This window comes from Lipotes vexillifer, unplaced genomic scaffold (genome assembly GCF_000442215.2).
Source record: "Lipotes vexillifer unplaced genomic scaffold, Lipotes_vexillifer_v1.1 scaffold2235, whole genome shotgun sequence".
In the NCBI taxonomy this organism is placed as follows: domain Eukaryota; kingdom Metazoa; phylum Chordata; class Mammalia; order Artiodactyla; family Lipotidae; genus Lipotes; species Lipotes vexillifer.
In genome coordinates this window covers 73,516-100,771 of record NW_006797409.1, presented here as the reverse complement: position 1 = coordinate 100,771, position 27,256 = coordinate 73,516, and the positions used below count along the sequence as shown (strand labels likewise).

Genomic DNA, 27,256 nt, shown 5'->3' with positions numbered 1-27,256 from the left:
TCCCTACTGTTAGCTTAGGATTCAGTGTTTTCAGGGCTGCTAAGTAATCCATCCACTATCCAAAGTTGTGTTGCTATTGTCACCTTTTCTGTTTTCCTCCGTCCTTGTGGACTTATGTCTTAAAAAAAAATCCCTTTACCGTGCTTTTGGTGGTGTTTCAGGAGGGAGCAGAATTGGATGCCTGTATTTAATCCGCTCACTCACTCTTCAGCTCACACTGTCTTGATTTCTTCCCCCATATCTTCCACTGATACTGCTCAAGCTAATCTCCCCAGTGACCTCTGGCTTTTAAAGTTAATATACCTTTTTTTTTTTTAAGTTTTCATCTTACAGTGCCAGCATTTGACAGAGCTGACCATTCCTTTCTTGAAATGTATCTAATCTTCCCTTCTTTGGAACCATGGAAAAAAACACAGCTTTATTGTGATATAATTCACATACCATAAAATTCCCCTTTTAAAGAATTTTTAGTGTATTCACAAGGTTGTCCCACCATCGCCACTATCTAGTTCCAGAGCATTTTATCGTCCCCCAAAGAAGCCCTGTACCCATGAGCAGTCATTCCCATCCCTCACTCTCTCAGCTCCTGGAAATCACTAATCTACTTTCTATTTCTATGGGTTTGCCTATTCTGGACATTTCATATAAATGGAATCATACAATATACGGTCTTTCATGCCTGGCTTCCACTTAGCATAATGTAAAACTGCTTTTTGCTGCTTAAGACCATCTCCGCTTCCTGACCTCGTCCCCTCCCAGTGCTGCAGGCTTTTGCGTTAGATTCTCTTCCCTTCTCCTTTACTGCCCTCTAGGTGATCTTAGCTGCTCCCCTAACTTGGAATACCACATGCGCCAATGGCTCCCAAAGCATGTCTCTCACCCTGACCTCTTCCCTGAGTCCAGACTCATACAGCCACTTGCTGACTTGGAGTCTTTACCTCGAGGCTAACAGGCATCCCAAACTGATCATGTCCAGAACAGAATTAAGTTTTCATTTTGAGCCAAACCTAGTTCTCCTCTAGTTGACCTAATTTTAAAAAATGATACTACTATCCTCCAGTTGTTCAAGTGAAAAACTTCATACAGTGTGTAAGTGTATATTTATCTGTGTAATTATTCGTTTTAGTTCTGAGTCCCTCACTAGTCTGTAAGCTCCATGAAGGCAGGGGCAGTGCTTTTTTGGTTCACCATTGTATACCCAGTACTTAGCACAGTGCCCAGCATTTAACAGGTAAGCAAAAAATATTTGTTGAATGAATGAATGAATACAAAAAAGAAATAATTTTTTGTTTTGTTTTGTTTTGTTTTTATACTGCAGGTTCTTATTAGTCATCAATTTTATACACATCAGTGTATACATGTCAATACCAATCGCCCAATTCAGCACACCACCATCCCCACCCCACCACAGTTTTGCCCCCTTGGTGTCCATGTGTAAGACATAATTCTTGCTCTCAAGTTGTCTACAATTTTATTAGAGAAGTCAGATGTCCATGTGTATTGTTAAAGACTATAAAAAAAAGTACAAAATTAAGCATCAAAGTAAGTAGTAAAACTTTAGGAGTTTAGAGGCAGGATGATTAGGGAAAACTGCATGGAAACAGTGGGGACGGGTAAGTTTTAGATAGGTGAAGGTGAACATGAGCATAATAGCAAGCAAAGGCCTTGAGTGGAACTTGAGTTGTTTAGGGGATGGTGGGGAGACCACTGTAGCTTCAGAAACCATTTCAGAAAACAAGCCCTTCACTTTGGATCATTTGATGAATAGATTTATTGGGAGGTAAAGCACACAGTAATACGTTGTAGGAAGAGGTGCAGTACTACAGCAAATGAAAAGAACGCTAGCAGCCACACTGACAGATAACCGAAGGAATCAGGTGTTTTATAGTTAGTCTTTTATTTGGGCATCAGTGTAGACAGAATTTTATTAAATGCAAACTTTTGGCATACAAATAATCAGAAAAATTTAAACAATCTGATTTTGAAAATTTTCTTTGCAGTTGAAGAGCTCACTCATTATGCTTCAGAGAACCTTTGATCTACTAAATAAGAACAAGACAGGCATGGCTGTCCAAAGCTAGTGATCTTAAGGACCAAAATTATAGAGATATGTGGAACCAAAAGAAAACGTCTTGAAGAAAACTAGAGGGTGAAGGATTTGAATTGTCACAGGAACATTTCCATATTTTCTCATTATTTGTACTTCTAATATGAACGTTCTTTTTAATAACATTTATTGGAGAATTAGTCTCTGATGGCCTTAGGAATCCATCCTTTCATTTCTTATACATAATTCTAAGCTGTGAATTTCTCCAGTGGAGTGTGAAATATATTGTGGATTTGAATTTCTATGATACAAAAAGAAAATGAGACATTCTGAACTGAGTGGTATGGCCTCATTTTCACAGTGAAGTTTGAAGTTTGACGCTTTATCTGTTAGTACAGGATCAGTATGTGTCCAATAGGCTGCTTTCACAGTTGAGATACATTCAAGAGGATAAAGAAGACAATATAAGAAGAAATCTCTAAATCATTACTAACTTTGAAGGATCAGTTTTCAGGCATCTATTATAACATTTATAGATTCTTGTACTGTAAATATTATCAGTACAATGTCTTCATTTATTTAGCATGGAAATTCAGTAGTCAAACCTTTTGAATCTGCATGTTGATGATTATTATCTGAAAGGTTCTTCAGCCATGTGGTATCTTTATGAAAGAAGTAGGTGTTTCTTCAGGTGGCTCTCAGAGGTGAGATTATCTTGCTCTTCATACATTATATGGCAGAAGAGTCAATTTTGGAAAAGGAAGCATGTAGGATACCATCTCTCAAAATGAAGAACCATGCTCTGAGTTTTAAAAACTAGAAGATTATGTTAAAATCTGGGCATTTTAGTGACAGATCAAATGAATACTTGAACTAAGCTTGGCTTTAGCTTAGCAGACTTTCATGGTGGAAGTTGAAAGTATTATAATTTGTGGACTACTTTTCAGTAGCCACGTATGGCTTCATTTACTCATTCACATGTGTGGCTATAGTCAGTCAGTTGTAAGCCAGACACAAACTTTAGCTCTTTAAGAAAGACTTTGGGGGGCATTATCTCCCAATATAAGTGCACTGACAAGTTGTAAATCAGACATGAGCTTTGGCTCTTCATTAAAAGTTTTTAGGCGTATGTGTCTCAATACAAGTGATGTCTCTGGAACAAGAGAAGGACAGTGCAGAATAATTTGTATATATTCTTACTGCTTGAATAACAATTGCCTTTAGTTAGATGTCTCTTTTTTGCCCAGTCACCCAAGCCACATGGGATTGCTAAAGTCATTTTCGAGATGCCCATAGAGAATGAAATTATTGAGTGGATTAGAGGAAAAATGGGTTTCTCTGGGGGAATCTCAACTAACCTACCTTGGGATACCAGTGTAACTTCCTGGAGGTTTTTTGATAAGGATTTATGATGTGTCTGACTGAGCAAAAGTGACCGGATTGTAAACTTGAAACCTTGTTCTCTGTTAATTTCACAAAAATGGTCACTGACAAGCTGAGTATTTTTGTGATATTTCTTTAAAACCTGTACTTCATAAAATACCTCAAAGAAAGTTACCAAAGTTAAGTTGCTTTATAAATTACAACTAAATATGTCTGCATTCAATTAATTGTATTTGAGCCTATGTAAATCGAATATCAATAAAACCCCAAATCTCAGAGTTGTTTTCCTTCTTTTTCGGTCAAACCCTCCCCAAACTAGAAAGCCTGTTTCTGTGAAAACGTATACATGGGCCTACACCCTTTTAAAAAAAAATTTTGTGCAAAAGTGAAGCCCAAAGAGGACTCTCATCTTAGGGCAGTTTCATTTCAAATATGCAGCTTTCTGGAGCAAGAGTACTAGATAGGCCTGCTGGTCTCATGTAGAGACTGCTGGCCAGAAATCATGAAAATGAACAAGTTGGATAATTAACAGATCAGGGACAGTGACCTGGGCCTTTAAGAGAAGGTTAGCGAATTTGGGGGCGGTACGTCGGTAACATTTTGCCGTGGAGATCTCCCCCAACGCCTGTTGCTGGCGCCTGAACGAAGACCTGCTGACCCACGCGTCTCACGTATTTAGGAAACTCTCAGGGGTCCAGGTTTCCCGTATTTCCGCCTTCGCCGACCCGAAGGCTCGGGAGGCTGCCCTGCCCTCGCGGCGCCCGCAGGCACCCGCGGGGCCGGGCGGGGGCCGGGCGGCCGCCTCTGGGGCGGGGCGGAGGTGTGGGTCAGCGCGGCGCCTAACCGCCTGGACCCGCTGCAGGAGCCCGGCCTTCGCTCCTCCGCTCCCCCGGGCGCCAGGGCCGCGGGCCGGGGGAGGGGCCTCGCCGGAGGGCTCCGCACGTGCGGGCGGGGGATGCCCGGCGCCGGGGGCGGGGCACCCGGAAGGGTGGGCGCACTGCCCCAGCGGCGGCCGGCTGTGGTCACAGGTGGGCGGCGGCGGAGAGGGCGCGGCGGAGAACGGAGCCGGGGTCCCTGAGACTCCAGCCATCGCGCCGGGAGCCCCGTGGAGCAGAGATCGGCAGACGCGTCCGCGCCTCGGGAGGAGCCGGCCCTTCTCCTCTTCGCCTCGGCTTCTTTGACTGCAGCTGCACCTCGGCCCGGGAGCGCAGGTAACTTCCCTCCCAAGGTCATTCTTCGGGCTGGGCGGTGTTCTCGGCCCACCCACGTCCTCACGATTGGCCGGGGCGGGAGAGGCGCGCCCACCTCGCGGCGGAGAAGTGGGTCTGGACGGCGACCCTGAGCGCTGCCCGGGCGCCGGGTGGCCTCTCCAGAGCCGGGTAGTCGACCCCAGTGGATACATGCTTTGTCTCCTCCCGCAGCTCCGAGGGTGTTTCCACCCTCACCCTGGCTTCGGGCGGGGACAGCCCGGCCCTCCCCAGCCCGCACCCGCAGGTGAGTGCAGCCACCCATGCCCCGGCTGTCCCGGGCCGCGTAGTAGGCTGTCGTCATGGGAACGGCTAGCGCCCAGGCGGCGCCTGTCCTGGATGGGGACCTGGCGGTGAAGGCGCTTGGAGACCTTAGAGCCCTAGAGCTTTGTGTGTGGCCACGCCGAGCCAGTAAAGCCTGATGAAAGGGGGACCACCTCCCCCTCTTCTCATTTTTGATTTCTCAGGCGTTGGTGGTTAATCAGGGATAGGCTTGGATGTGCTTACAAGATGTGAGTTGTGTTCTTTCCACTTTACTTCCTGAGGGCTTCTTATGCCTCATGGTGACAGGTGGAAATCATGACCAAGAAGGGCAGTATGAAGCCAGGGAAGAAAAACAAAGTGGAAGAACCTGAACTGGAGCCCCTGTGCTGCTGCGAGTACCTAGATCGAAATGGGGAAAAGAACCACGTGGCTGCTTGTTTGTGTGATTGCCAAGATCTGGATGAAGGGTGTGATAGGTAAGAGCTGTGTGTTTCTTGATGCTGATCCCTCCAGCCCTTTTGAGAACTACCATGTATACTTTCAGCTTAGCCATCCAGAACACTAGAATTTGCTCTTCATTCTATTTCCACTTATCTCCAACTGAAAGTTGTCTTTTATGTCAAGTGTGAGGACTTTATAAAGATGAATTATTACTCAGTAGTGCACAACTGTCTGTTCAGCTCAGTTTACCAGGACATTATTATTTCTAATTTAAAGGGAGGAGGTGACAGAGAGAACAGGCAGGTAAAGGGATAGTTGGCAAGTTAAACACATTAAAAAAAAATAAAATGCAGGCCAGGAGAATCTGTAAGTTTAAAATGAACACATTAGTACCAGAAAGTTCCTACAATTCTCAGTGGTCTCAGCATTCAGAGACTGACATCTTGGGACTGGATTGCACTTGGCCACACAGGGCCTTGAGGGTTGAAAAATCATTTTTCTGCTCTTGGAATTGGTTTCACCCCTTGTTTCTGGGGAGGAAATCCAGCCAGAAGGCATGTGCCTCCCCAGGACTGGCTGTTTTCAGCATGAGCAGCAGCACAGTCCTGATTGATGCTATTGTATTTGGCTTTTATTTTCACCATTATCCCAAGTGATGGAAATTAACTATCCAAAGAGATGATTTATAACATCACTGAAAAAAATTTTGTGCCAAGCAGTAATAACCTGGTTTTTATCCATTTTCTAAATAATTATATATTTAAAAATTATCACATGGAAAGCATAATGTGGGGAGAAAACAGATGGTGGAAACTTGCTTTTCCCATCAATAATGCCTTCTGGTTAAAAAAAGTCATTGCAGTGGCACATTGCTGATTTGGTATGCTGCTTGGTATGTTAATCTCGCCATGAGAAGCGTTCTTGGGGACTACTGTAGTCTAGTATCCCATAATCCCTTTGTAATTCTTCCTTGACAGTGTCAATAGTCTCTTACAGGTGTCTTTAAATGTAGGTTCTTTAGTCTTAGTCTAAAATCCATACTGAGAAAGTAGAACACTTTGGAGTAATGAATGGAGAAATGATGCCTTTTCTGTAACCTCCATCACTCAAGACCACAGCTCTTCCATTGGCCTTCTAACTCTTCCTCCCTCCCAGCCCTTGAGACCTGGGCTGTCCCTGAGTTTTATTCTCTCCAGACCCTTCTGGATGAGATGGGCTCCCAGCATTTCTACAGACCCGCAGCTCTGTATGCCTCCCGTATAGTTAATTCCCGTTCACTTCCAAGTCTAGCCCTATTTTTTAAAATTCTAAATTTTTTTTAAATTCTAAATTTCTAAAACCAATGTTATCCTTCCTTAAACTGTTCCTTTCCATAATAGCCTAAGTATGCAAAAAAGTCAACGGTACTACCTGTCCACCAAGATCAGTCATTTGACTTGTACTAGTTTGACCTCCACGCTTCCTTATGCAGCCCCCTGCCCTACTGAACTGGTTTACTCCCCCGGCCCAGGACAGGTTTTGTGCTGCACATGCATCTCTCCACTGGAACGCCTCCTTGCCTTCCTCTCCACCCACAGGAATACTAGCCAGCTGTCAAGGTCGAGCACAAATCCCTCTTTTTCCACAAAGACCCCTGTGATGACTCCACCCAGAAGTGTGTCCTCTCCTCTGAGCACTCACACCTTACCGTGTTTGACTGTAATAGTTCACTGGGTGATTTTGCTACTTTGTCACTTATCTAATATTTCTTGAATTCCCATGTTGTCTTCACAACTAGATGGTGAATTTTTTTGAGATTTTTATGTCTCTACACCCACCCCAGTCTGAACAGGACTTATGTGGAATACGTGTGTATTCTTGTGTATTTGTTTCGTGGAGAAATAGTTCTGTTAAATATCTGAACATTTTGTCATTCGTATTAAAAAATTATACATGAATCTGAAGAGCTCGTGTTTAATAGCAAGGAAGTAGAATGCTTGGTCTTTGGCATCTTTTAGCATTTCTCCTGCTGTCTGGCCTACAGTGTTGAGTGGTTTTTAATTCAACAAACACGTCGGAGGTGCCTTCTCTGTGCTCTCTCTGAACAGATGGATCACGTGCAAGTCCGTGCAGCCTGAGACCTATGAAAGGATCATGGATACGATCTCTGACCGCCTCCGGATTCCTTGGCTTAGGGGAGCCAGGAAAGTTAACATTAGCCTCCTTCCCCCCCTCTTCCTGCTGCCTGTCTTCCTCCGAGTGGCTTCGTGGCATTTCCTCCTGGGGGTGGTGGTTTTGACCTCCCTCCCTGTGCTGGCTCTGTGGTACTACTACCTCACTCACAGAAGGAAAGAACAGACTCTGTTTTTCCTGAGCCTCGGACTGTTCTCTCTGGGCTACATGTACTACGTGTTCCTGCAGGAGGTGGTCCCCAGGGGGCGTGTAGGGCCCACTCAGCTGGCTCTGCTTACCTGCGGGTTACTTCTCATACTCTTAGCCTTGTGCCGAGCCAAGAAGGATCCAGGCTACCTCAGAAACCCAGCAAACGATGACAGATCTCTAAGCGGCAGCCAAACCGAATACCTGAACAGAACAGGTCTGGAGAAGCCCAAAGGGTTCCCGGGCGCAGACCCAGCGGGCGGTCTCAACAACCGCGCGCCCAAGGATGAGCCTAAGGGCTGCCCCAGGACGTCGGCCGGAAGCCCCGCCACGGGGAAGGAGGACTGGTGTGCCAAGTGCCGGCTGGTGCGGCCGGCCCGGGCCTGGCACTGCCGGATCTGCGGCGTCTGTGTGAGGAGGATGGATCATCACTGCGTCTGGTATGTTGGAACAATCTGGAGGCTTGCGGAGGGTGCATTCACGTGAGACTCCAGCCGGGTTTGCTCTTCCTTTGTACCATCCTCAAATTTCTCTCCTTCCCAGCTTTACACCTTGGAGATATTTGTGGGCTGTTATGATGTTCCCACTTAGTCATCAGTTTTTTGAGCTTCACAAATTTAGTTCTTTTCAGTCATTTCCGGAAGGTGTTTTTTTTCCCCCCGCTTTCTCTTTTGAGCTGCTCCTCATCTTCTCCTTTCGAAGAGAGAAGTATCTGCAGTTGAATGACTTTTTAAAAAAGAATGTATCAGACATAGTATAGGCACATCCCCCTGTGCTCACAGAGCTCAAGAAAGTGTTCCTGTACTTTTAGGTGACTCTTACCCTCTGACCATGTATCCATCATCATTTTGATGCTACCAGTGATTTCTAGTTGATATTATTGACTTAAGGCCCTGCCAGATAACTCCCTCTTTGGTTAGTGGTGCAGAAATGGGCTTTTTGGGTACCTCTTTGCTGGCCAGTGACAAACGAGGACACCTGACGACACCCGTAACGTGTGCGGTGCAACTTTTAAAGAAAATGTTGCAGCTTTACTGAATAAATCTTAAACTAAAGGAGCGTGATTAATTCAGATATGAATGCTGTAAGTAGCATGTTTGCAACTTGCTCTTCAGGCAGTCATGGTCAGTGAAGTATGCCTTTTATCTAGGATTCTGATCATGTCACAGTCTCCCCCTCAGAAGGGGACATGGGACAGGGTGAGGGTGCAGACAGCCCTGGAGGACACAGGAGCAGACCTTAAGTTCAAGGCTCATGAACAGGGACAGCTCTTTTCTGGGGCTTTGTCTTTAGGAGTAAGCAAGTATTTTCATTTTTAGGTTTTCCTTTTCTCTTGTCTTCATCATTTATTATCGTGCATACCTGGGTGTGTGCGTGCATGTGTGCAGGGTGGTGGCCCATTTACAAGCGTTGGTTTGCAGAGGTCCTGACAGCCTCGCCTGTGAGATCTCTGCCTGCTGGAGCATCCTGGTGTGCCTGTCATCCTGCCCTGCAAATGGCCATGACATGGAACTCTGTACCTGACAAGTAGTCTGCATACTGTTGAGTTCTCTACCCCACACTGTGCTTCTAACCTCTTGGGATCTTTTATTAATATGTATATGTAATACATGTTTTCCCACATTGTATAATACTTCTGATTTAGCATTTTTAAGTTTTTATAACTGATACCATCCTATCCTTATGGTGGTGATTACAGTGTTAACTCTCTTAACATTGGGTAACAGACTTGGGTAACAGACTTCACTTATTAATACCTAGAAAGATTTGTTAGCCAGGTTCTGCTTTTTTACTTAGTCTTGTCCTTAAGCTAATGATATGATTTCACCTTGCAAAGAGCGGAGAATATAAGACTACATCTCTCAGCAGACAAGTTTTTAATTCCCTAAAACTGAAAAACAAGAGAACTTATTTTTTAATAACTGAAATTCACACTGTCTCTGTTTTAAAAGCTTTCTTGTTCATTGAGCTATTAGAGAACTTTTTAAAACATGTTTGCTTTCTCCCCCTCTGTGCTGTTTGGAGGATAAATAGCTGTGTCGGAGAATCAAATCATCAAGCATTTATGCTTGCCCTTCTGGTCTTCCTCCTCACCTCGGTGTACGGGATAGCGCTGACCTTGGACACCATTTGTACGGATAGAAGTGTCTTCACAGCTCTTTTCTATTGCCCTGGAGTTTATGCAAATTACAGGTGAGACATGGATACCCCATACGGGGCCCCACGGAAGGGGGAGTGGATTTGCAGTGAAAGTACGGGGCTGTGATTCAATGCTAGGTTAGGGGTTCTCACCCAAAACACAGGACAGGTTCTGGGGATGCTGGGTATCCCTGAAATTGCCAACACACAGTTGTGCAGTGGATACGTGCATTTTTCTGGGTGATGTCACAAGGAACTTTGACCTTAAAAAGTGAGGAACCAGTGCTCTACAAGTAGGACTAGGCTTACTCAGGGACTTCAGAGTCAAACGACCACTAGCATGCCCAAGGTAGCCACAGTGAAACTGAAATGATAACTAAAGTAGCAGTCTCTGGGTATGGATGTGGTCTCTTTTGTCGCTCGTTATTGGGGAAATTCTCACTTTATTGCTGTTTTCTGGTGCTTTGTAGCCCAGTCTTAATTTACCGCTTCTGACCCTTTCGTGAAATGCTTACAATCTCTGTAACCTTTCTTTTCTATTTAACCTCCATTGATTTTTTCCTGTTCTACTTTTTTTTTTTTTTTTTTTTAAATCACCACTCATGATTACTGTGGTATCTAGGTCAGAATTTCCTTCAGTGTTTTTAGGTTGGGGCCCATTTATACAGTGTGATGATCTCCGTGCTGTAGCAGAAGTGGGAACTTTTTAGTTTTGGCCCAATCCCCTGCCCACCCTGTCCCCGAAAGCTCTGCTTGAGGACATTTATCACAACCCACTAAGAATAGTAGTCACTGAAGGATTTCACAACCTATGAAGACTCTCAACACAGAGAAGACAGGAACTTAACCTGCGGAGGAGGGCCCATCTGTTCTAATGCCCACGAATGTCTAGCTCTGCAGTGGCGAGGGGGAGATCTGTCCACAGACTGGTACAGACAAGGGCCCGCACAGGGGTGCTATGTGGACAAAGCAGGGAGTGTCTGGAAAACAAAGAGCGAGAAGAAAGCAGAGGCCCTTGGGGGTCGTTTTGTCTGTATGTTGGTAAGCATGAGTTTTCTAGGCTTTCTGTGGGCCCCGTAAATGAAATGAGGAACACAGTCCTGCTGCTGTGTTCTCAGTGCTATGGACCCACGATTCATGTCTCCTCACTGGGCCTCAGTTTTCCTCATCTTTGTGGCGATTTAATCATCCCTGAGGTCCCTTTCAGCTTAACAGATGAAGATTCTGAATGAATTTCCTGCTAACTCACGTGCAGATGTTTCAAAATAATCACTTGGCAGACGTTAATTGGCAGCCTCTCCTCACAGCCTTATTAATGAGCTGGAAGCAGCTTTCTTGTCCTGTGTGACCCTGTTTGGTTTTGGAAAGCGGGATTTGAAATGTGACGGTGCTCCTGGCGCTCCTTCAGGGCTGCTGGTGCTGGGAGCTGTCCTCTTACCTGTGCTCGTTGGCCTTGTATGGAAAAGAACGGGAATGAGCAACCTTAGCACTGCTGCTCGGTCCCACCCACAGCTCCCTTGAGGACGTTTACAGCAATCTCACGGCGCCTCCGTTTTCTTCTGCGTTAAGAACAATTTAGGAATTATTCATGCAACAAACAGATCTTGACTGCGGTTGTGTCAGACACTGTTGGCTGTGGGGGACACGAAACACACAAAACAGTCCCTGCTGTTCTAGTATCACATCCTAGAAAAGGAGGCACCAGTAATTATAAGGACATGTTAAGAGTCATAAGTGAAGCAGGTTATTTATTGGCACTCCGAGGAGAGAAAAGTATCTTCCAAGTGGGGTAATCAGGGAAGGGGCCAGCGTCCTTAGGAGTAAGTACTACGTGTGTAAAATGTTACCATGGGGAGAGCTCTCTGAATGTGCAGCATTGGCCGCCCTGACCTGCCTTTTCCTGCTCCCAGCTCAGCTCTGTGCTTCACCTGCGTGTGGTACTCTGTGATCATCATGGGGGGCATGGCCTACATCTTCCTGATCCAGCTGATAAACATCAGCTACAACGTGACGGAGAGGGAAGTGCAGCAGGCCCTTCGACAGAAGACGGGGCGCCGGCTGCTCTGCGGGCTCATCGTGGACACAGGCCAGTACAATCGGGGCTTCCTGCGGAACTGGCACCAGTTCTCCACCCTGGGCACGCACCCCTTCCACCACCCTGCTGAGGACATAGTATGAAGTGCCTTCTGTACGGCTCCGGGGGCGGGAGGGCGTCTCCTCCCTCTGCTCCCTTGCATCCTACACTTCGGTACGCGCAGGATGCTTGTGTTTATCCCCAATTTCTTAAAGGCGTTATAGGGCCATGCTCAGGTTTAGGCACTGGACTGGGAAGAAATTAATTTTTCTGACTTCACAATTTAAGGGATTTTTATATCAAAGCAGTAAAAGTAGAGCCATTCCTTTCCAGTCACCTTACTAACTAACTCAGTCACCAGAAGTTGAAAAGGATGTGGATTGCTAATGCAGAAACTGATAGAAGCAATTGCCACCCATTAGTATGGGAGAAAGAGCTTTGGATTAGGGTAGTTTCTAGTCCCTCTTTCAACTCCTAATAGCCATGCGACCCTTGGTCAGGTCACTTCCCTGAGTCTCAGGTTCATTTGTCAAGTGGGGTACTGATGCTGCCCTGGCTACCTCACAGAGCGGTTGTGCGGGGGGACACGGGAGGGTCACGAGAGGGATGCGGTATGTGGAAAGCACTGAAAAACAACGAAAAACTAAAGCACCAGAGAGGTATGAATTATTATTAGGAGACTCCTAAGACTGGAAAAAATATTTCAGGTCAGAATATTGAAGCCAGTCCATTTTCAGCATTTCAGAGTGAAAAAACAATCCCCAAATACCATATTGTACGGTTATGGGGATTTCTCTTTCTGAAGTATTAGACATTAACTACTTAAACAGGGTAGAAGACAACCAAATGGATTTACGCTGTCATCTGATCTTGAAAGTTGATAATAATTACGAGCCTAATTATTGCTAGTATAATGCACAGTGGTCATGAGTTTAGGTGATGAGTTCTTATATTGATCTTATTTCTTATGGATTTATTCTGTTTGGATTTACTCTAAGTAACTCCAGTAGGCATCAGTGTTTTTTTCCTCTTCCCACGTGTTGCCTGGTCAGGTGCTAGCACACTTGTGACAACGGCTGGACGAGAACAGACACTCCTGTCGGGAAGATTTTACTCTCTTTGTGGGTAGGATGGCTGGTTAATATCAAGAGCTTGACTTTTTTGTTGATGTAAGTAATTCAGGCACTGTCAATAATAGCACTAAGTTGCAAAAACCAGTATTCTGGAGTTCACATTATTCTGGCATGAGCTCTCTTTGAGGGGCTGATTGACGTCTTCCCACTTAATTTGCACATTACTTCTCATTCACCTTTCCCAAGATAAAAGTATCTCACTAGGAGAGAAGAAACAGGGTATATGTGGTTTCCACTAATTAATAGATTACTGTTCTTCCCTGGCTCTTCCTAAATGGTTTCTTTAATCCTACCTCAAAACGGAAAACGTGTAAAGGATTAAATATTTAGCGTGGGTCTATTCTGGCATAGAATTAAGATGAGGCAACTTAACATGGGGAAAAATACCCTCTTGAAATATTTGGTTTTGTGCCTGTGCTTTTTTTTGGAACCCCAAAGAATTCAGGAGCCCTTAAATTTGTTTTGGCTAATAGCTTAATATAGGGAAAATACCGCCAGCTTTTTCAGTCAGTCTTTCTGTGCATGCTGCTGTAGCAAGAGGTTTATAAAGGTCGAGAAGAAATATTGCCACCCTCTGCAGCTGGCACCATCCCTAGTTCTGCCATTAATCGAGTCTGTCCTTAAGACAGGCACCACAGTTTTATACAGGCTTGTCGTTGCTCTTCCCTAGAGATGGATTGTTTACTGAACGATAGGCTCCGTATCCCACTAGGATGAGCCAAAGAGCAAGTCTGGGGATGTTAGCGGAGTCTGTGGTTTGTACAGTGGTACCCTGTCCCTGGTCCAGAATCAAGCATTCATTTGCAATTAACATTGGAGGTGATGTAACGAATTCCTTTCTGTGTGGGTTGGAGATGAGAGAGGGAGAGAGTAATGATGTCAAGGACAGCACATGAGGCCAGAAATCTCTGCTTGTAGTCTCTTGAATGCCAGATGTATAGCCAACTCTGATTGTCTAGCGATTGATAATAAAATTCATAGAAATGTTAGTATAGTCAGTAATCTTGGCCTCTTGCCGAATCTTTAACCACAATCAAAATATGATGCGCTGAAGCTGAGGAGTACCCTAAAGACCAGAGTCATCTGGGAGAATTAGGAATGACCATCATCCTTGTAACAGTGCACCCCTAACAGGGTTACCTGGATGGGGCAACTCACTGTTTCCCTCACTCAGGTAAGAACTCCTTGTATATTATTCTGGCTGATTGGAATTCAGGTGCTCGTTTGAAGTTGAGAACTTCATGGTTGGCAGTTTACAGAAGAAAGCTCAACCCCTTTGAAAAGCTCTGTGGTTCTGCGGAGGTAAAAGCCTACTGAAGTATTTGCACCAAGGCGCTATATACGTGAGCAGTTTCTGTGGACTCTGGGATATCCTTGGTCTCTACTCCTGGACTTTCAACGCTTTTTAGGGTCTGGAGCTATTTGAGGGATTTCGTCCTTTTAAAGGACAAGGCCTCTGGGAACAAATGAGTCCCGGGCGCAAGTGGTGGCAGCGGCTGGGAGGATTGCCCTGCGGACCTGTAACCGCAGTTTCTTGGCCGTAGGAGCAGGGCCGCCCCGACGTATTTCAGATAAGTGCGTCCCCCCGTTTCACCCCACATCCTCAGTTTCTGTTAAACGTACTGGATGCGGAGTTGAGTAAATGATCTGCTGTAGTCTGACCACTTACATTACTCTCATGCCACTGTACACTCTTCCCGGGGGAGAGAAATGGGTCTACTTGAGAGATGTGAGGGAGAAATAGTTGAGGATCAGGATTGCATGAAGGGAGAAAATCCTTCAGTATTTAGAAATGTTTCTTATGCTACCCAAAGAGTACTTTGTGATTATAGCTGGGCACACCTAAGGTGAACTGACCACTGTCAGCGGCCCTTTGGTAGGCTCCTCTGATGCTGCTGAATCAAGCCTGAAGTGTGTTTTGGGGACGCTGGGCTGCTCCTCTCACGTCAGCCACCTGCATGTCTGTTTTTAGGATCCTGTAAATCTTTGCTCTCCAAGTACTGGTGGTCTCCTTTGGTGAATGAAGTAAATGTCTTCCACTGTACCATCTGCCTAGCAGAAAGACTGCTACAAACTTTCTCTTATGCAATAGTCCTTGGTACTTCTAAAATTTTTAGCAAGAGAAAATTTTCGGTAATAGAATCTTCCACTGCCAGAAAACACAGTGCTGGTAAGGTTCTCTGTAATGGTGACCATCTGCTTAATAGACTGTTTCCTTTGGGTAGGACATTAGCTTTTTATTATAAAACGCAACTAATATAAGCAAAAATATGACATCTAGAAGCACAGTTTTAACCAGGATGTTTAAAAATTAATGTTTTGTGAGGTTTAAGCGTCCCGGTAAGCAGGTTTATGTGACTTCATTTTTAGCTATATTTTGGTACCCTGCATTTTAAAAAGGAGCAGTTCCTCAAACAAGCAATGGATGATAGAGACTTTTGCTTGAGGCACCTGTTTGGAATCTGGTTTTCTCATCAGCAGCTTGACAAGTATGCCATTCTGTATTAAACATTGCCAAGGTGATGCAGGGGAAGAACGAGAGCTATGCTTAACTGATTGCTGAATAAAATTCGGTATGCTCTTGTGGATGTTTGTTGTGATTAATATAAACTTTTTGCAAAATCAGCTACATTTAATCCTGTTTCTAATGGACAGTTATCCCCACTTCATTTGGCACTAAGGGTTTCACTGTAGTATCAGCAGCAGGCCAAAGACTGAATGGTTTAGTGGAGACACATTCCTTAGAGGTAGGTTGTGACTGTTTCCGAGATGGGCTTGTGACGTTCCTATCTAGCCTTCCCGATGGCACCATTAACTTCTAGAAGACTCATACTTTAGAAGCAAACCTTTAAAAGCAGAGCTAGTCTATTCTAGTTATCGATGCAACTAAAATCCTCTATTTCTTCACATGGCGCCACTGACAAGATGCCGGGTTACAGAGCTCAGCTTGTCGCGATCCTGTGGTCTAGGTGATTTGCCGGTTGGAGTTGTTGGGGCCTCTGAGCCTTTTCAGCTGATTACATTTCTGGGTCCGATGTTAGACTAGAGGAAAGCCAGGAAAATTTATTTAATATTAAATTTAACGTAACTGATTCAGCAGCGTTAAAGGGGACTTGTGAAGCCAACATTGGACGCGGCGGGCTAAACATTTTGCACTGTTTTTATACTTCTGTTCATATCCTCTTATCACCTCAGACTCAGACACAAGGCCTTTTAAGTGGAGATTTTAAAAATTACTGCCATTTATGTAAAATAACGTACTGTGACCAAGTTGTTTAAATGGAAAATAAAGTGCTTTCTTTAAGGAAAATTGTTGTTGTTTCTTGGTGTGTCTCCTGAACTCTTTTGCTTTAAGAAAAGTGTGCATTAGACCTGGGCTGCCTCTTTGGCTACCTAGATGTCCCCATCCTGTGGACTTAAACCGTCCCTAGCCCTAAACTATTCTTTTCCTTGTGGTTACTTTTCCAGTTTTGTAGGCCAGGGATACTGCTTATTTGGGCATTTTGTCAGCAGTAACACTTTAAATCATATCTTTAAGAGAGTGCAGCAAGAAACGTTAGGTCATTTACTAAGTCACTTACTAAGGAGGTCATTTTCTAAGTTATTTCCTGGTGTCTCTTTAGAAGGTTCTATAAGTAGATTAAAAAGTCCTCGCTGGCCCAATGAGAATACTGGCTACTGAAGACTCAATCTCTAATTGATGCTTGAGGTGAAATAAAACTAAAATAAAGCTTAAGAGAGAACACTTAAGTCTTATGGGATTTATTTAGGCCCCTGGCAGGTTTACTTGAGGTAGTAACCCTTCCTTATCTACTGGCTTGGCATTAAAATAAAATTGATATTTTATTTCTGGGGGCTAATACCGGCCAATATTCTATAACTGTGCTATTGATAAGTAAAGACAGATAGTGATTTAGATGGGAAGAGGTTAACTATGAGTTACTTTTAGTCGCATTTCTTTAGTGGCCATTAGTCTTAAAAAGAGTTTTTAGATGATGACTTTATAATCATATTAAAGGAAGAGATGAGTGGGAACAGGGACATTGTGGAAGAAATAAAGTTCAATATGGTATGTTTTGTCATATCTGAGTAAATCATAATACATTTTCTATAGAAAAAGATATCCCTTCTAGGAAGTAAGAGACAATAACAGAATTTATTGAACGACACACAGAGTTTTATTTTACCAACTCAAAGTTTCAGCTTATCAAATAATAGTAGTTACCTCAGGGCTGCAAGGGACTGTCTCATTTTACTGTGTGCATTTACTGCCTGAATTTGTTGTAATGAGCATGTGTTTTGTAATGAAAACTTTTTTTCTAGCAGGCAACTCTCTCAGACAATTCACAGGAGTGTCTTGTCAGTCTTTATATTCTTTAGCATCTTAAACATTAAAACATTCTTTGAATTCAAGATAAGGACCTTGATACATAGAGCAAACTGAGCTGAGGACTGGAAGACTGATCGAGGGTGTTATGCAGAGGTTGCAGTCGGGAGCACAAGCAGACACTTGAACAAATTGCTGGACTGCCTTTGATAGAGCCTTTAGCTTTTGGACTTCCCTTCATGCTTAGCAAAGTGCACTGAGGAGAAGTATCTCTGGTGCACCAGTTTCTCTGAAATCAGGATACACTGCTACCCTTTGCAGCAGCTGCCTAGGATGCCTTTTGATCCACGGTTTTCCATCAGGTGGGCAAAAAGGACAGGGTCTGGCAGGATGCCTGTTGCTGATGCTAAGGTACCAGATGACTGGCCCTCCTTTTCTAAGTGCCCACTACTTTTAATTTCTGTTTAATTAAAGTTACATTTGTCAACAGTTCACATTAAGCTATAAGGACATATTTTTCTTCACAGTCTCAGGCAAGCAAACACGTGTCCTTTTTAAAGTTTATGATCCTAAAAATACATAGGGTACATTTGAACAGCAGAGCTCTAGACTGTTCCTTCGGATGATCCTGCTGTGATAAATGCGTTAGTGGACTGATTAGCAACCTAGGAGAAATCAAAGAAGGGAATACAAATTCACAAAATAATTTCTTTGATCCAAGAAGTACGTGACAGAACATAAACCAGATATATGCGCGCACATGTGGGTGGGTGGAGATCTCACACACACACACACACACACACACACACACACACACGGACTGATGGAGATTCCCATTGTAATCACTGCGAGCACTGCACTGGGCCGTGGCCACTGGCACACCAAGGACTCCTTACCCACGGGCCGAGCATCTGATAGCTGTACACCTGAGTCACAGCGGTGTGAGCATCTGGAAGTCTGGAAGAATTTCAGCTACCTTCCTACGGAGCTGCTCTCGCCTTTCTTCTTTTCCTCTTTCCTCTTTCGTAAATTTTGTAAACTTCTTCCATGTCTGAAATGTGATCCAGAGAATCCTCCTTTAAGAATAAAAAGGAAAAAAGTGAAATACGACAGAAAAGTTGACTCTCCATCTAACTGAATTACATACTTTACAAAAGTAATCCTTATGTGAATAAAATGTTATATGAAAGGTATGGAAATCACAATAGGGATTCAGACAGTAATGCTGCTGCAAAGAAAATGAAGCAACAAAAGAGGATGGAAGTGACTAATGGGTTATTTTTCTTTTCCATCAGGTGGTCTTCCATCACAGGTCACCCTCTGTGAGAAGGTGACACCTGAGCAGAGCACCTGGTGGCCTCTGAGTGCAGGCCATGAGATGTACTCCTCAGGGGGTCTGACCACAGCCTGCACCTTGTGTGTGAGGCAGGGCTAGTGGAACAAAGGCTCCAGCAGCCAAAGTCCTTGAGGTAGAGATGCTGGGAAAGCACATGCAGCACATTGCACAGTTATTAGCATCAAGGTCCTGGTGATTGGATGTGAATTGTTTAAAAAGCCCACTGGTAACCTCACCTCCAACAACGGTCTTGAATTTTTTTAGTTGAGGAAAAAAATATTAAGCCAGTTGTCTGCTGATGGGCCTTTGGGTTGCTTCCATGTCTTGGCTTTGTAAATTACGAACATTGCTGCTGTGAACATTGGGATGTATGTATCTTTTTGAATTAGAATTTTCATTTTTTTCTGGAGTGGGATTGCAGGATTACATGGTAGCTGTATTTTTAGTTTCATAAGGAACCTCCATACTGTTCTCCATAGTGGATGCACCAATTTACATTCCCACCAACAGTGTACAACGGTTCTCTTTTTTCCACACCCTCACCAGCATGTATTATTTGTAGACTTTTTCATGATAGTCATTCTGACTAGTGTGAGGTGACATCTTGTAGCTTTGATTTGCATTTCTCTAATAATTAGCAATGTTGAGCATCTCTTCGTGTGCCTGTTGGGCATCTATATGTCTTCTTTGGAAAAACGTCTGTTTAGGTCTTCTGCCCTTTTTTGGATTGGGTTGTTTTGTTTGTCTATATTGAGTTGCATGAGCTGGTTGTTTTGGATATTATCCCCTTGTCGGTCACATCATTTTCAAATATTTTCTCCCATTCTGTCCGTTGTCTTTTTGTTTTGTTGATGGTTTCCCTTGCTGTGCAAAAGCTTTTAAGTTTGATTAGTTCCTATTGGTTAATTTTTGCTTTTCTTTCTTTTGCCTTGGGAAACTGATCTAAGAAAACTTTGCTACCTTTATGTCAAAGAATGTTTTGCCTGTGTTCTCTTCTAGGAGGTTTCATGGTGTCATGTCTTATATTTAGCTCTTTAAACCATTTTGAGTTTACTTCTGTATATGGTGTGAGGGAATGTTCTAATTTCATTGATTTACATGTAGCTGTCCAGCTTTCCCAACACCATTTGTTGAAGAGACTGTCTTTTCTCCATTGTATATTCTTGCCTCCTTTGTTGTAGATTAATTGACTATAGGTGCATTGGTTTGTTTCTGAGCTCTCTATTATGTTCCATTGATCGGTAAGTCTGTTTTTTGTGCCAATACTACATTGTTTTGATTACTGTAGCTTTGTAGTATTGTCTGAAGTCTGGAAGGGTTATACCTCCAGCTTTATTCATTTTCCTCAAAATTGCTTTGGCAATTCTGGGTCTTCTGTGGTTCCATATAAATATTAGTATTATTCTACTTCTGTAAAAAATGTCATGGGTATTTTAATAGGGATCGCATTAAATCTGTAGATTGCTTTGGATAGTGTGGCCATTTTAACAATGTTAATTCTTCCAATCCAAGAGCACAGGATAGGTTTCCATTTCCTTGAGTCATCTTCAGTTTCCTTTATCAGTGTTTTGTACTTTTCAGCATGTAGGTCTTTCACCTCCTTGGATAAGTTTGTTCCTACATATTTTATTTTTTTGATGCGATTTTATTTATTTATTTTTATTATTATTATTTTTTGGCTGCATTGGGTCTGGCTGTGCTGGGTCTTAGTTTTGGCATGCAGGATCTTCGTTGTGGCATGCGGGGTCTTTTGTTGTGGCACACAGTCTTCTCTCTAGTTGTAGCGCGCAGGCTGCAGAGCATGTGGGCTCTGTAGCTGTGGCACGCGGGTTCCAGAGTGCGTGGGCTCTGTAGTTTGCAGCATGCGGACCCAGTAGTTGTGGTGTATGGGCTTAGCTGCCCCTCAGCATGTGGGATCTTAATTCCCTGACCAGGGATCAAACCCACGTCCCCTTCATTGGAAAGCGGATTCTCTACCACTGGACCACCGGGGAAGTCCCCTGATGTGATTTTAAATGGGATAGTTTTTGAACTTTCTGGTATTTCATTTTTAGTGTAAAGAAATGCAACAGGCTTCTGTATATTAATTTTGTATCCTGCTACCTTGCTGAATTCATTTATTAGTTCTAATAGTTTTGTGTGGAGACTTAGGGTTCTCTATATAGAGTATCATGTCATCTGCAAATAATGACACTTTTACCTCTTCCCCTCCAATGTGGATACCTTTTATTTATTTTTCTTGTCTGATTGCTGTGGCTAGGACTTCCAATACTGGGTTGAATAGAAGTGGTGAGAGTGAGCATCCTTGTCTTGTTCCTGAATTTAGTGGGAAGGCTTTCAGCTTTTCACTATTGAGTATTGTATTGGCTGTGGATTTGTCGTAAGTGGCCTTTATTGTTTTGAGATATGTTTGCTCTATACCCACTTTGGTGAGAGTTTCTCTCACGAATGGATGTTGAATTTTGTTAAATGCTTTTTCTGCATCTATTGAGATGATGTGGTTTGTTGTTCCTTTCGTTAATGTGGTGTATCACATTGACTGATTTGCATATGCTGAACCATCCTTGTGGCCCTGGAATGAATCCAGGTTCTCTATTTTGTCCGATATGAGTATTGCTACCCCCACTTTCTTGTTGTTTCCATTTGCTGCCCTTACTTTCAGTCTGTGTCTTTTGCCCTGAAGTGAGTTTCCTTTTTAGGCAGTATATTGCAGGTTCTTGGTTTTTTATCCAGTCTGCCACTCTGTGTCTTTTGATCGGAGCATTTAGTCTATCAGCATTTAAATTAATTATTGATACGTATGTACTTATTGCCATTTTAATCCTTGTTTTCCAATTATTTTTGTAGTTCTTCTTTGTTCATTTCTTCTTCTTGCTTTTACTTTTGTAGTTTGATGATTTTCTTTTGTAGCATATGCTTGATTCCTTTCTTTTTGGTTTTTGTGAATCTATTGGATTGTTTTTATTTGTGGTTAACATGGAGTTAAAGTATGTTGACCCATAAATACGTCTACTTGCTTTAAACTGATGATCTTTCAAGTTCAAACACATTCTAAAAGGTATCTACTTTTTTTTTTTTTTTTTTTTTTTTTTTTGCGGTACGCGGGCCTCTCACCGTTGTGGCCTCTCCCATTGCGGAGCACAGGCTCCGGACGCGCAGGCTCAGCGGCCACGGCTCACGGGCCCAGCCGCTCTGCGGCACGTGGGATCCTCCCGGACCGGGGCACGAACCCGCGTCCCCTGCATCGGCAGGCGGACTCTCAACCACTGCGCCACCAGGGAAGCCCCTATCTACGTTTTTATACTCTCCTCCCCCACGTTTTGTGATTTCGATGTCCTGCTTTACATCTTCATGCTTATCCTTTTATTGTTTACTGTAGTTATAATCTCTTATAACTGTAGGTATAATCTCTTATAATCTCTTATGTACTGGCTTATTTGAGTGATCTTCAGTCCTTAACTATATATTTGCTCTTCCTATTGGGATTTTCCCTTTCCTATGGATTCTTCTTTCCATTTAAGGAAGACCCTTCAACATTTGTTTTAGGTTAGGTTTGGTATTGCTGAATTCTTTTAGTTTTTGCCTGTTTGAGAAATTCTTTATCTCTTCTTCTATTCTAAATGATAATCCTGCTGGATAGAGCATCCTAGGTTGCAGGTTTTTCCCTTTCAGAACGTTGACTATAACACGCCACTTCCTTCTGGCCTACAGAGTTTCTGCAGGGAAATCAGCTGATAGCCTTATGAGGGTTCCCTTGTAAACAACTCTTTGTTTTTCTCTTGCTGCCTTTAGAATCCTCTCTTTAACTTTTGCCGCTTTAGTGGGTGGGCCAATAGGTTCGTTTGGTTTTTTCCATAAGATGGCTCTAGTAGCACTTATTTGTCTTTAACTTCATTCGAAACAATTTTGTTAGATTGGATGTGACAGCTGTCATATCAGCATGCATTTAAAAAAAGACATCAACATTGGTGAATTTTTATGTAGCCATTTTAATATTGAAGATGGAAGAAAAACAACATTTTTGGCATTTTATGCTTTATTATTTCAAGAAAGGTAAAAAAGCAACTGAAATGCACAAAAAGATTTGTGCAGTGTATGGAGAAGGTGCTGTGACTGGTCGAACATGTCAAAAGTGGTTTGCGAGGTTTCATGCTGGAGATTTCTCGCTGGATGTTGCTCCACGGTTGGGTAGACCAGTTGAAGTTGATAGCAATCAAATCAAAACAATAATTGAGAACAATCAACGCTATACCACGTGGGAGAGAGCTGACATACTCAAAATATCCAAATCAAGTGTTGAAAATCATTTGCCCCAGCTTGGTTACGTTCATTGCTTTGATGTTTGGATTCCACGTAAGTTAAGTGAAAAAAAACTTCCTGACCACGTTCCCACATGATATTCTCTACTGAAATGTAATGAAAACATTCCGTTTTTAAAACAAATTGTGACGGGCGATGAAAAGTGGATACTGTACAACAATGTGAAATGAACCGCCACCCACCACACCAAAAGCTGGCTTTCATGCAGAGAAGGTGATGTTGTGTATATGGTGGGATTGGAAGGGAGTCCTCTATTATGAGCTCCTTCCGGAAAACCAAACGATTAATTCCAACAAGTTCTGCTCCCAATTAGACCAACTGAAAGCAGCACTCAACAAAAAGCATCCAGAATTAATCAAAGAAAACGCATTATCTTCCATCAGGATAACGCAAGACCACATGTTTCTTTGATGACCTGGCAAAAACTGTTACAGCTTGGCTGGGAAGTTCTGATTCATCTGCCGTATTCAGCAGACATTGCACCTTCGGATTTCCATTTATTTTGGTCTTTACAAAATTCTCTTAATGGAAAAAATTTCAATTCCCTGGAAGACTGTAAAAGGCACCTGGAACAGTTCTTTGCTCAAAAAAGATAAAACGTTTTGGGAAGATGGAATTATGAAGTTGCCTGAAAAATGGTAGAAGGTAGTGGAACAAAAGGGTGAATATGTTGTTCAATAAAGTTCTGGGTGAAAATGAAAAATGTGTCTTTTATTTTTACTTAAAAAACTGAAGGCACTTTTTGGCCTGCCCAATAAGTATTATTATTTTTTAACATCTTTGTTGGAGTATAATTGCTTTACAATGGTGTGTTAGTTTCTGCTGTATAACAAAGTCAATCAGCTATAGATATACATATATTCCCATATCTCCTCCCTCTTGCGTCTCCCTCCCACCCTCCCTGTCCCACCCCTCTAGGTGGACACAAAGCACTGAACTGATCTCCCTGTGCTATGCGGCTGCTTCCCACTAGATATCTATTTTACGTTAGATAGTGTATATACGTCCATGCCACTCTCTCTTTGTCCCAGCTTACCCTTCCCCTCCCCATGTCCTCAAGTCCATTCTCTACGTCTGCATCTTTATTCCTGTCCTGCCCCTAGGTTCTTCAGAACGACTGTTTTTTGGATTCCATATATATGTGTTAGCATACGGTATTTGTTTTTCTCTTTCTGACTTACTTCACTCGTATGACAGTCTCTAGGTCCATCCACCTCACTACAAATAACTCAGTTTCGTTTCTTTTTATGGCTGAATAATATTCCATTGTATATATGTGCCATATCTGCTTTATCCATTCATCTGTCGATGGACACTTAGGTTGCTTCCATGTACTGGCTATTGTAAATAGAGCTGCAGTGAACATTGTGGTACATGATTCTTTTTGATTTATGGTTTTCTCAGGGTGTATGCCCAGTAGTGGGATTGCTGGGTCATATGGTAGTTCTATTTGTAGTTTTTTAAGGAACCTCCAATACTGTTCTCCATAGTGGTCTGCTGTTCTGATTGGGTGATTTCCATTATTCTGTCTTCCAGATCACTTATTCGTTCATCTGCATCATTCAGTCAGCTATCCATTGCTTCCCGATTGCTTTTTATCTTGGAAATTGAATTATCTTTGGTTCATTTTTTTAGTTTCTAGTTCCTTGTTACAGTGATCTGTGTTTATATTGATAATCTTTCTTAATTCAGTTAGCATTTTGACTGTTACCTTTTTGAACTCGAGTTCTGGTAGACTTGTGAGCTCTGTTTCATTATTTGTTCTTTTAGGGGATTTCTCTTGCTCTTTTAATTGGGAGTAGTTCCTCTGCTTTTCATTTTAGTTAAGTTTCTCTGTCTCCATGAATTTAGGAGAAACAGTTATCTATTTTGGTCTCGAAGGAGTGTTTCTATGTGAGAGCATCCCTGTGTAGACTGTGTATGTCCAGTGTTTTTGGTGTGAGGGCTGGTTTTGACATGGACACCAGCCATGTCTGTCCTCAGGGTGTACTGGCCATTGTCACTCTGATGGGGGTGTGGTTGGTGTTGGGGGACCTAAATCCTGTGCAGGGTGTGAGGCAGGACTTCCTCTCTGTAGTCACCACCCTGTCAGGTTCCCAGTTGCTGCAGCAGAAGCTCTGAGGGTCAGGCTTGATCAGGCTCCATTACCCTTAAGTGCATGCTCCGCCCCAAAGGTGGGGAGTGCTGAAGGAACTGGGGCTCGTGCACTTACAGAGCACCAATGTGCCGCCTAAGTAGGTGACGCCAGCTCTGCTCAGACGCAGCCCAGGGTCACATCTCTTCCCCTGCTGTGTTTGTCCCAGTGTGCAAGGCTGTGGTGTGGAGTGGGCGGGGCCGGGGCATTTGCTAGGCTGGGGCTGGGGGTCAGGGCACTGTGGCTGCAGGGATTGAGGTGGCTGTGCTGCCGCCTGAGATCTGGGCTGCCTCTGTGGCAGCCTTCTTATAGGACCAGTCTCCCCCAGACCCAGCACTGAGCTGTGCTATGGAGTGGGCGGGGCCGGGTGCTCCTGTGCTGCTGGACCGAGCTCTGACAGTGGTCGCTGGCGCCCCACCTGGATCACAGCCCAGTCCCCCAGGGCTGTCTCTGAGCAGCTAGGTCAGGCCTTCTCCCTGGGCCTGTCTGCCCCAGATCCTGCACCAAACTGCAGTGTGGATGGGGGCGTTTGCTCAGCTGGGGGATGAAGCACTGCCTGCTCCTGGGGTGCTGCCCGCGTGCCCACTGACAGTGGCTGCTGCCACCCCACCTAGATCACAACCCAGGCCCCCCAGGGGCTGTCTCTGTGTAGCTAGACTGACTCTTTTCCTATAACCCGGTTGACCCTGATCTCACACAAGACTGGTGTGGAGTGACCAGAGCAGGGGTGTTTGCCCCGTTTGGGTTAGGGAGTCTGGTGAGGCAGCAGCCACCAGTGCAAGGCTCTCTCTGCCCTGGCTTGTTGCAAGCCAACTTGTGTGCACTCCTTGTGAGTCGAGTTAGGCTTCTGCAGCTCTTCTATCTGTCCCAGCAGTTCTCCCAGCAGCCAAAGGGGCTTGTCTCCTCCATTCAGGGCCCCAGGACTGAACACTCAGACTGTGGCTTGGCCTGCTCACTCCCCAGGGTAAGGGTCTGCCCATGTGGACCTTCTCCTTTCAGATCCCTCCCAGGGACACAGGTCCCAATCTGATGCCTTTTTTCTGCCCTACACGGTTAAGTGGAGATCTTTCTTGCAGCTTTGGTTGTACAGAGTTCTTCTGCCAGTTTCTAGATAGTTTTCTGTGAGAATTGTTCCACATGTAGATTTTTTTTTTTTTTTTGTGATACGCGGGCCTCTCACTTTTGTGGCCTCTCCCGTTGCGGAGCACAGGCTCCGGACGCGCAGGCTCAGCGGCCATGGCTCACAGGCCAAAATTTTTTAAAAAAAGTGTTTTTTTTTTTTTTTTTTTTTTTTTTTTTTTTTGTGTGTTGGCGGTACGTGGGCCTCTCACTGCTGTTGGCCTCTCCCGTTGCGGAGCACAGGCTCCGGACGCGTAGGCTCAGCGGCCGTGGCTCACGGGCCCAGCCGCTCCACGGCATGCGGGATCCTCCCAGACCGGGGCACGAACCTGCGTCCCCTGCATCGGCAGGCGGACCCCCAACCACTGTGCCACCAGGGAAGCCCGTAGACGTATTTTTGATGTGCTTGTGGGGAGAGGTGAGCTCCATGTCCTCCTGCTCCGCCATCTTGATCCCTCCTAGGCAAAGAAAAGGCATTCCTAGAAGAGGGCATGTCTTAAGTAAAGGCAGAGGCAAGAATAGCTAAGTTTATATTTTCACAAGTAGAGGCATAGACGGATTTATTCTGGCTTCATGACCTTCTAATGAAGCCCCCCTAGAATGCATTTCAGTCCCCATTAGTTTTATGGCTGATGGTTGGTTGATGCTTCTGATAATGTTGATTTTTTTTGTTGGTGGAGGTATTACTGTTCAGTTAAAAAAGGCTTCAAGGAGTGGAGCTGCTTGATTTGCTTTCTTCTTTTATCCATCCAGTCCACCATTTATGCCTTCCTGTACTCGGCTATATGACTCACTCCCAGTCCTTGCCCCTATCTCCAACTCTCACGTGCTGTTCACAACTTTCTTCTGGCTACGCTCCCATTTTCTGACTTCTACATTTTAGCTCCTACTGTTCTATCCTGACTGAAATGCTCTGCCCCCGGGGGAATCTTCC

At 44.0% G+C, this 27,256-nt stretch overlaps 3 protein-coding genes across 3 annotated transcripts in view; 2 read left to right on the top strand and 1 right to left on the bottom strand.

The window, feature by feature from the left end:
- Positions 1 to 2,081, top strand: part of GRAMD1C (GRAM domain containing 1C) — a 93,532-nt gene extending 91,451 nt beyond the window's left edge. The window contains exon 18 of the mRNA XM_007469529.1: positions 2,001 to 2,081. Coding sequence (XP_007469591.1) covers positions 2,001 to 2,081 — 81 coding nt within the window. The remainder of the gene's footprint in view (positions 1 to 2,000) is intronic.
- A 2,426-nt stretch (positions 2,082 to 4,507) lies between these two features.
- ZDHHC23 (zDHHC palmitoyltransferase 23) lies at positions 4,508 to 12,057 on the top strand. Its single transcript, XM_007469528.1, has 5 exons — positions 4,508 to 4,641; positions 5,223 to 5,417; positions 7,470 to 8,180; positions 9,766 to 9,933; positions 11,790 to 12,057. The coding sequence occupies exons 2-5, from the start codon at positions 5,257 to 5,259 to the stop codon at positions 12,055 to 12,057; spliced, it is 1,308 nt and encodes a 435-aa protein (XP_007469590.1). The 5' UTR covers positions 4,508 to 4,641; positions 5,223 to 5,256.
- Positions 12,058 to 18,344: 6,287 nt separating this feature from the next.
- The window catches only part of CCDC191 (coiled-coil domain containing 191), a gene marked incomplete at its 5' end in the record, with an annotated part of 80,414 nt that continues 71,502 nt past the window's right edge, over positions 18,345 to 27,256 (bottom strand). Inside the window, one exon of the mRNA XM_007469531.1 lies at positions 18,345 to 18,489. Coding sequence (XP_007469593.1) covers positions 18,345 to 18,489 — 145 coding nt within the window. The remainder of the gene's footprint in view (positions 18,490 to 27,256) is intronic.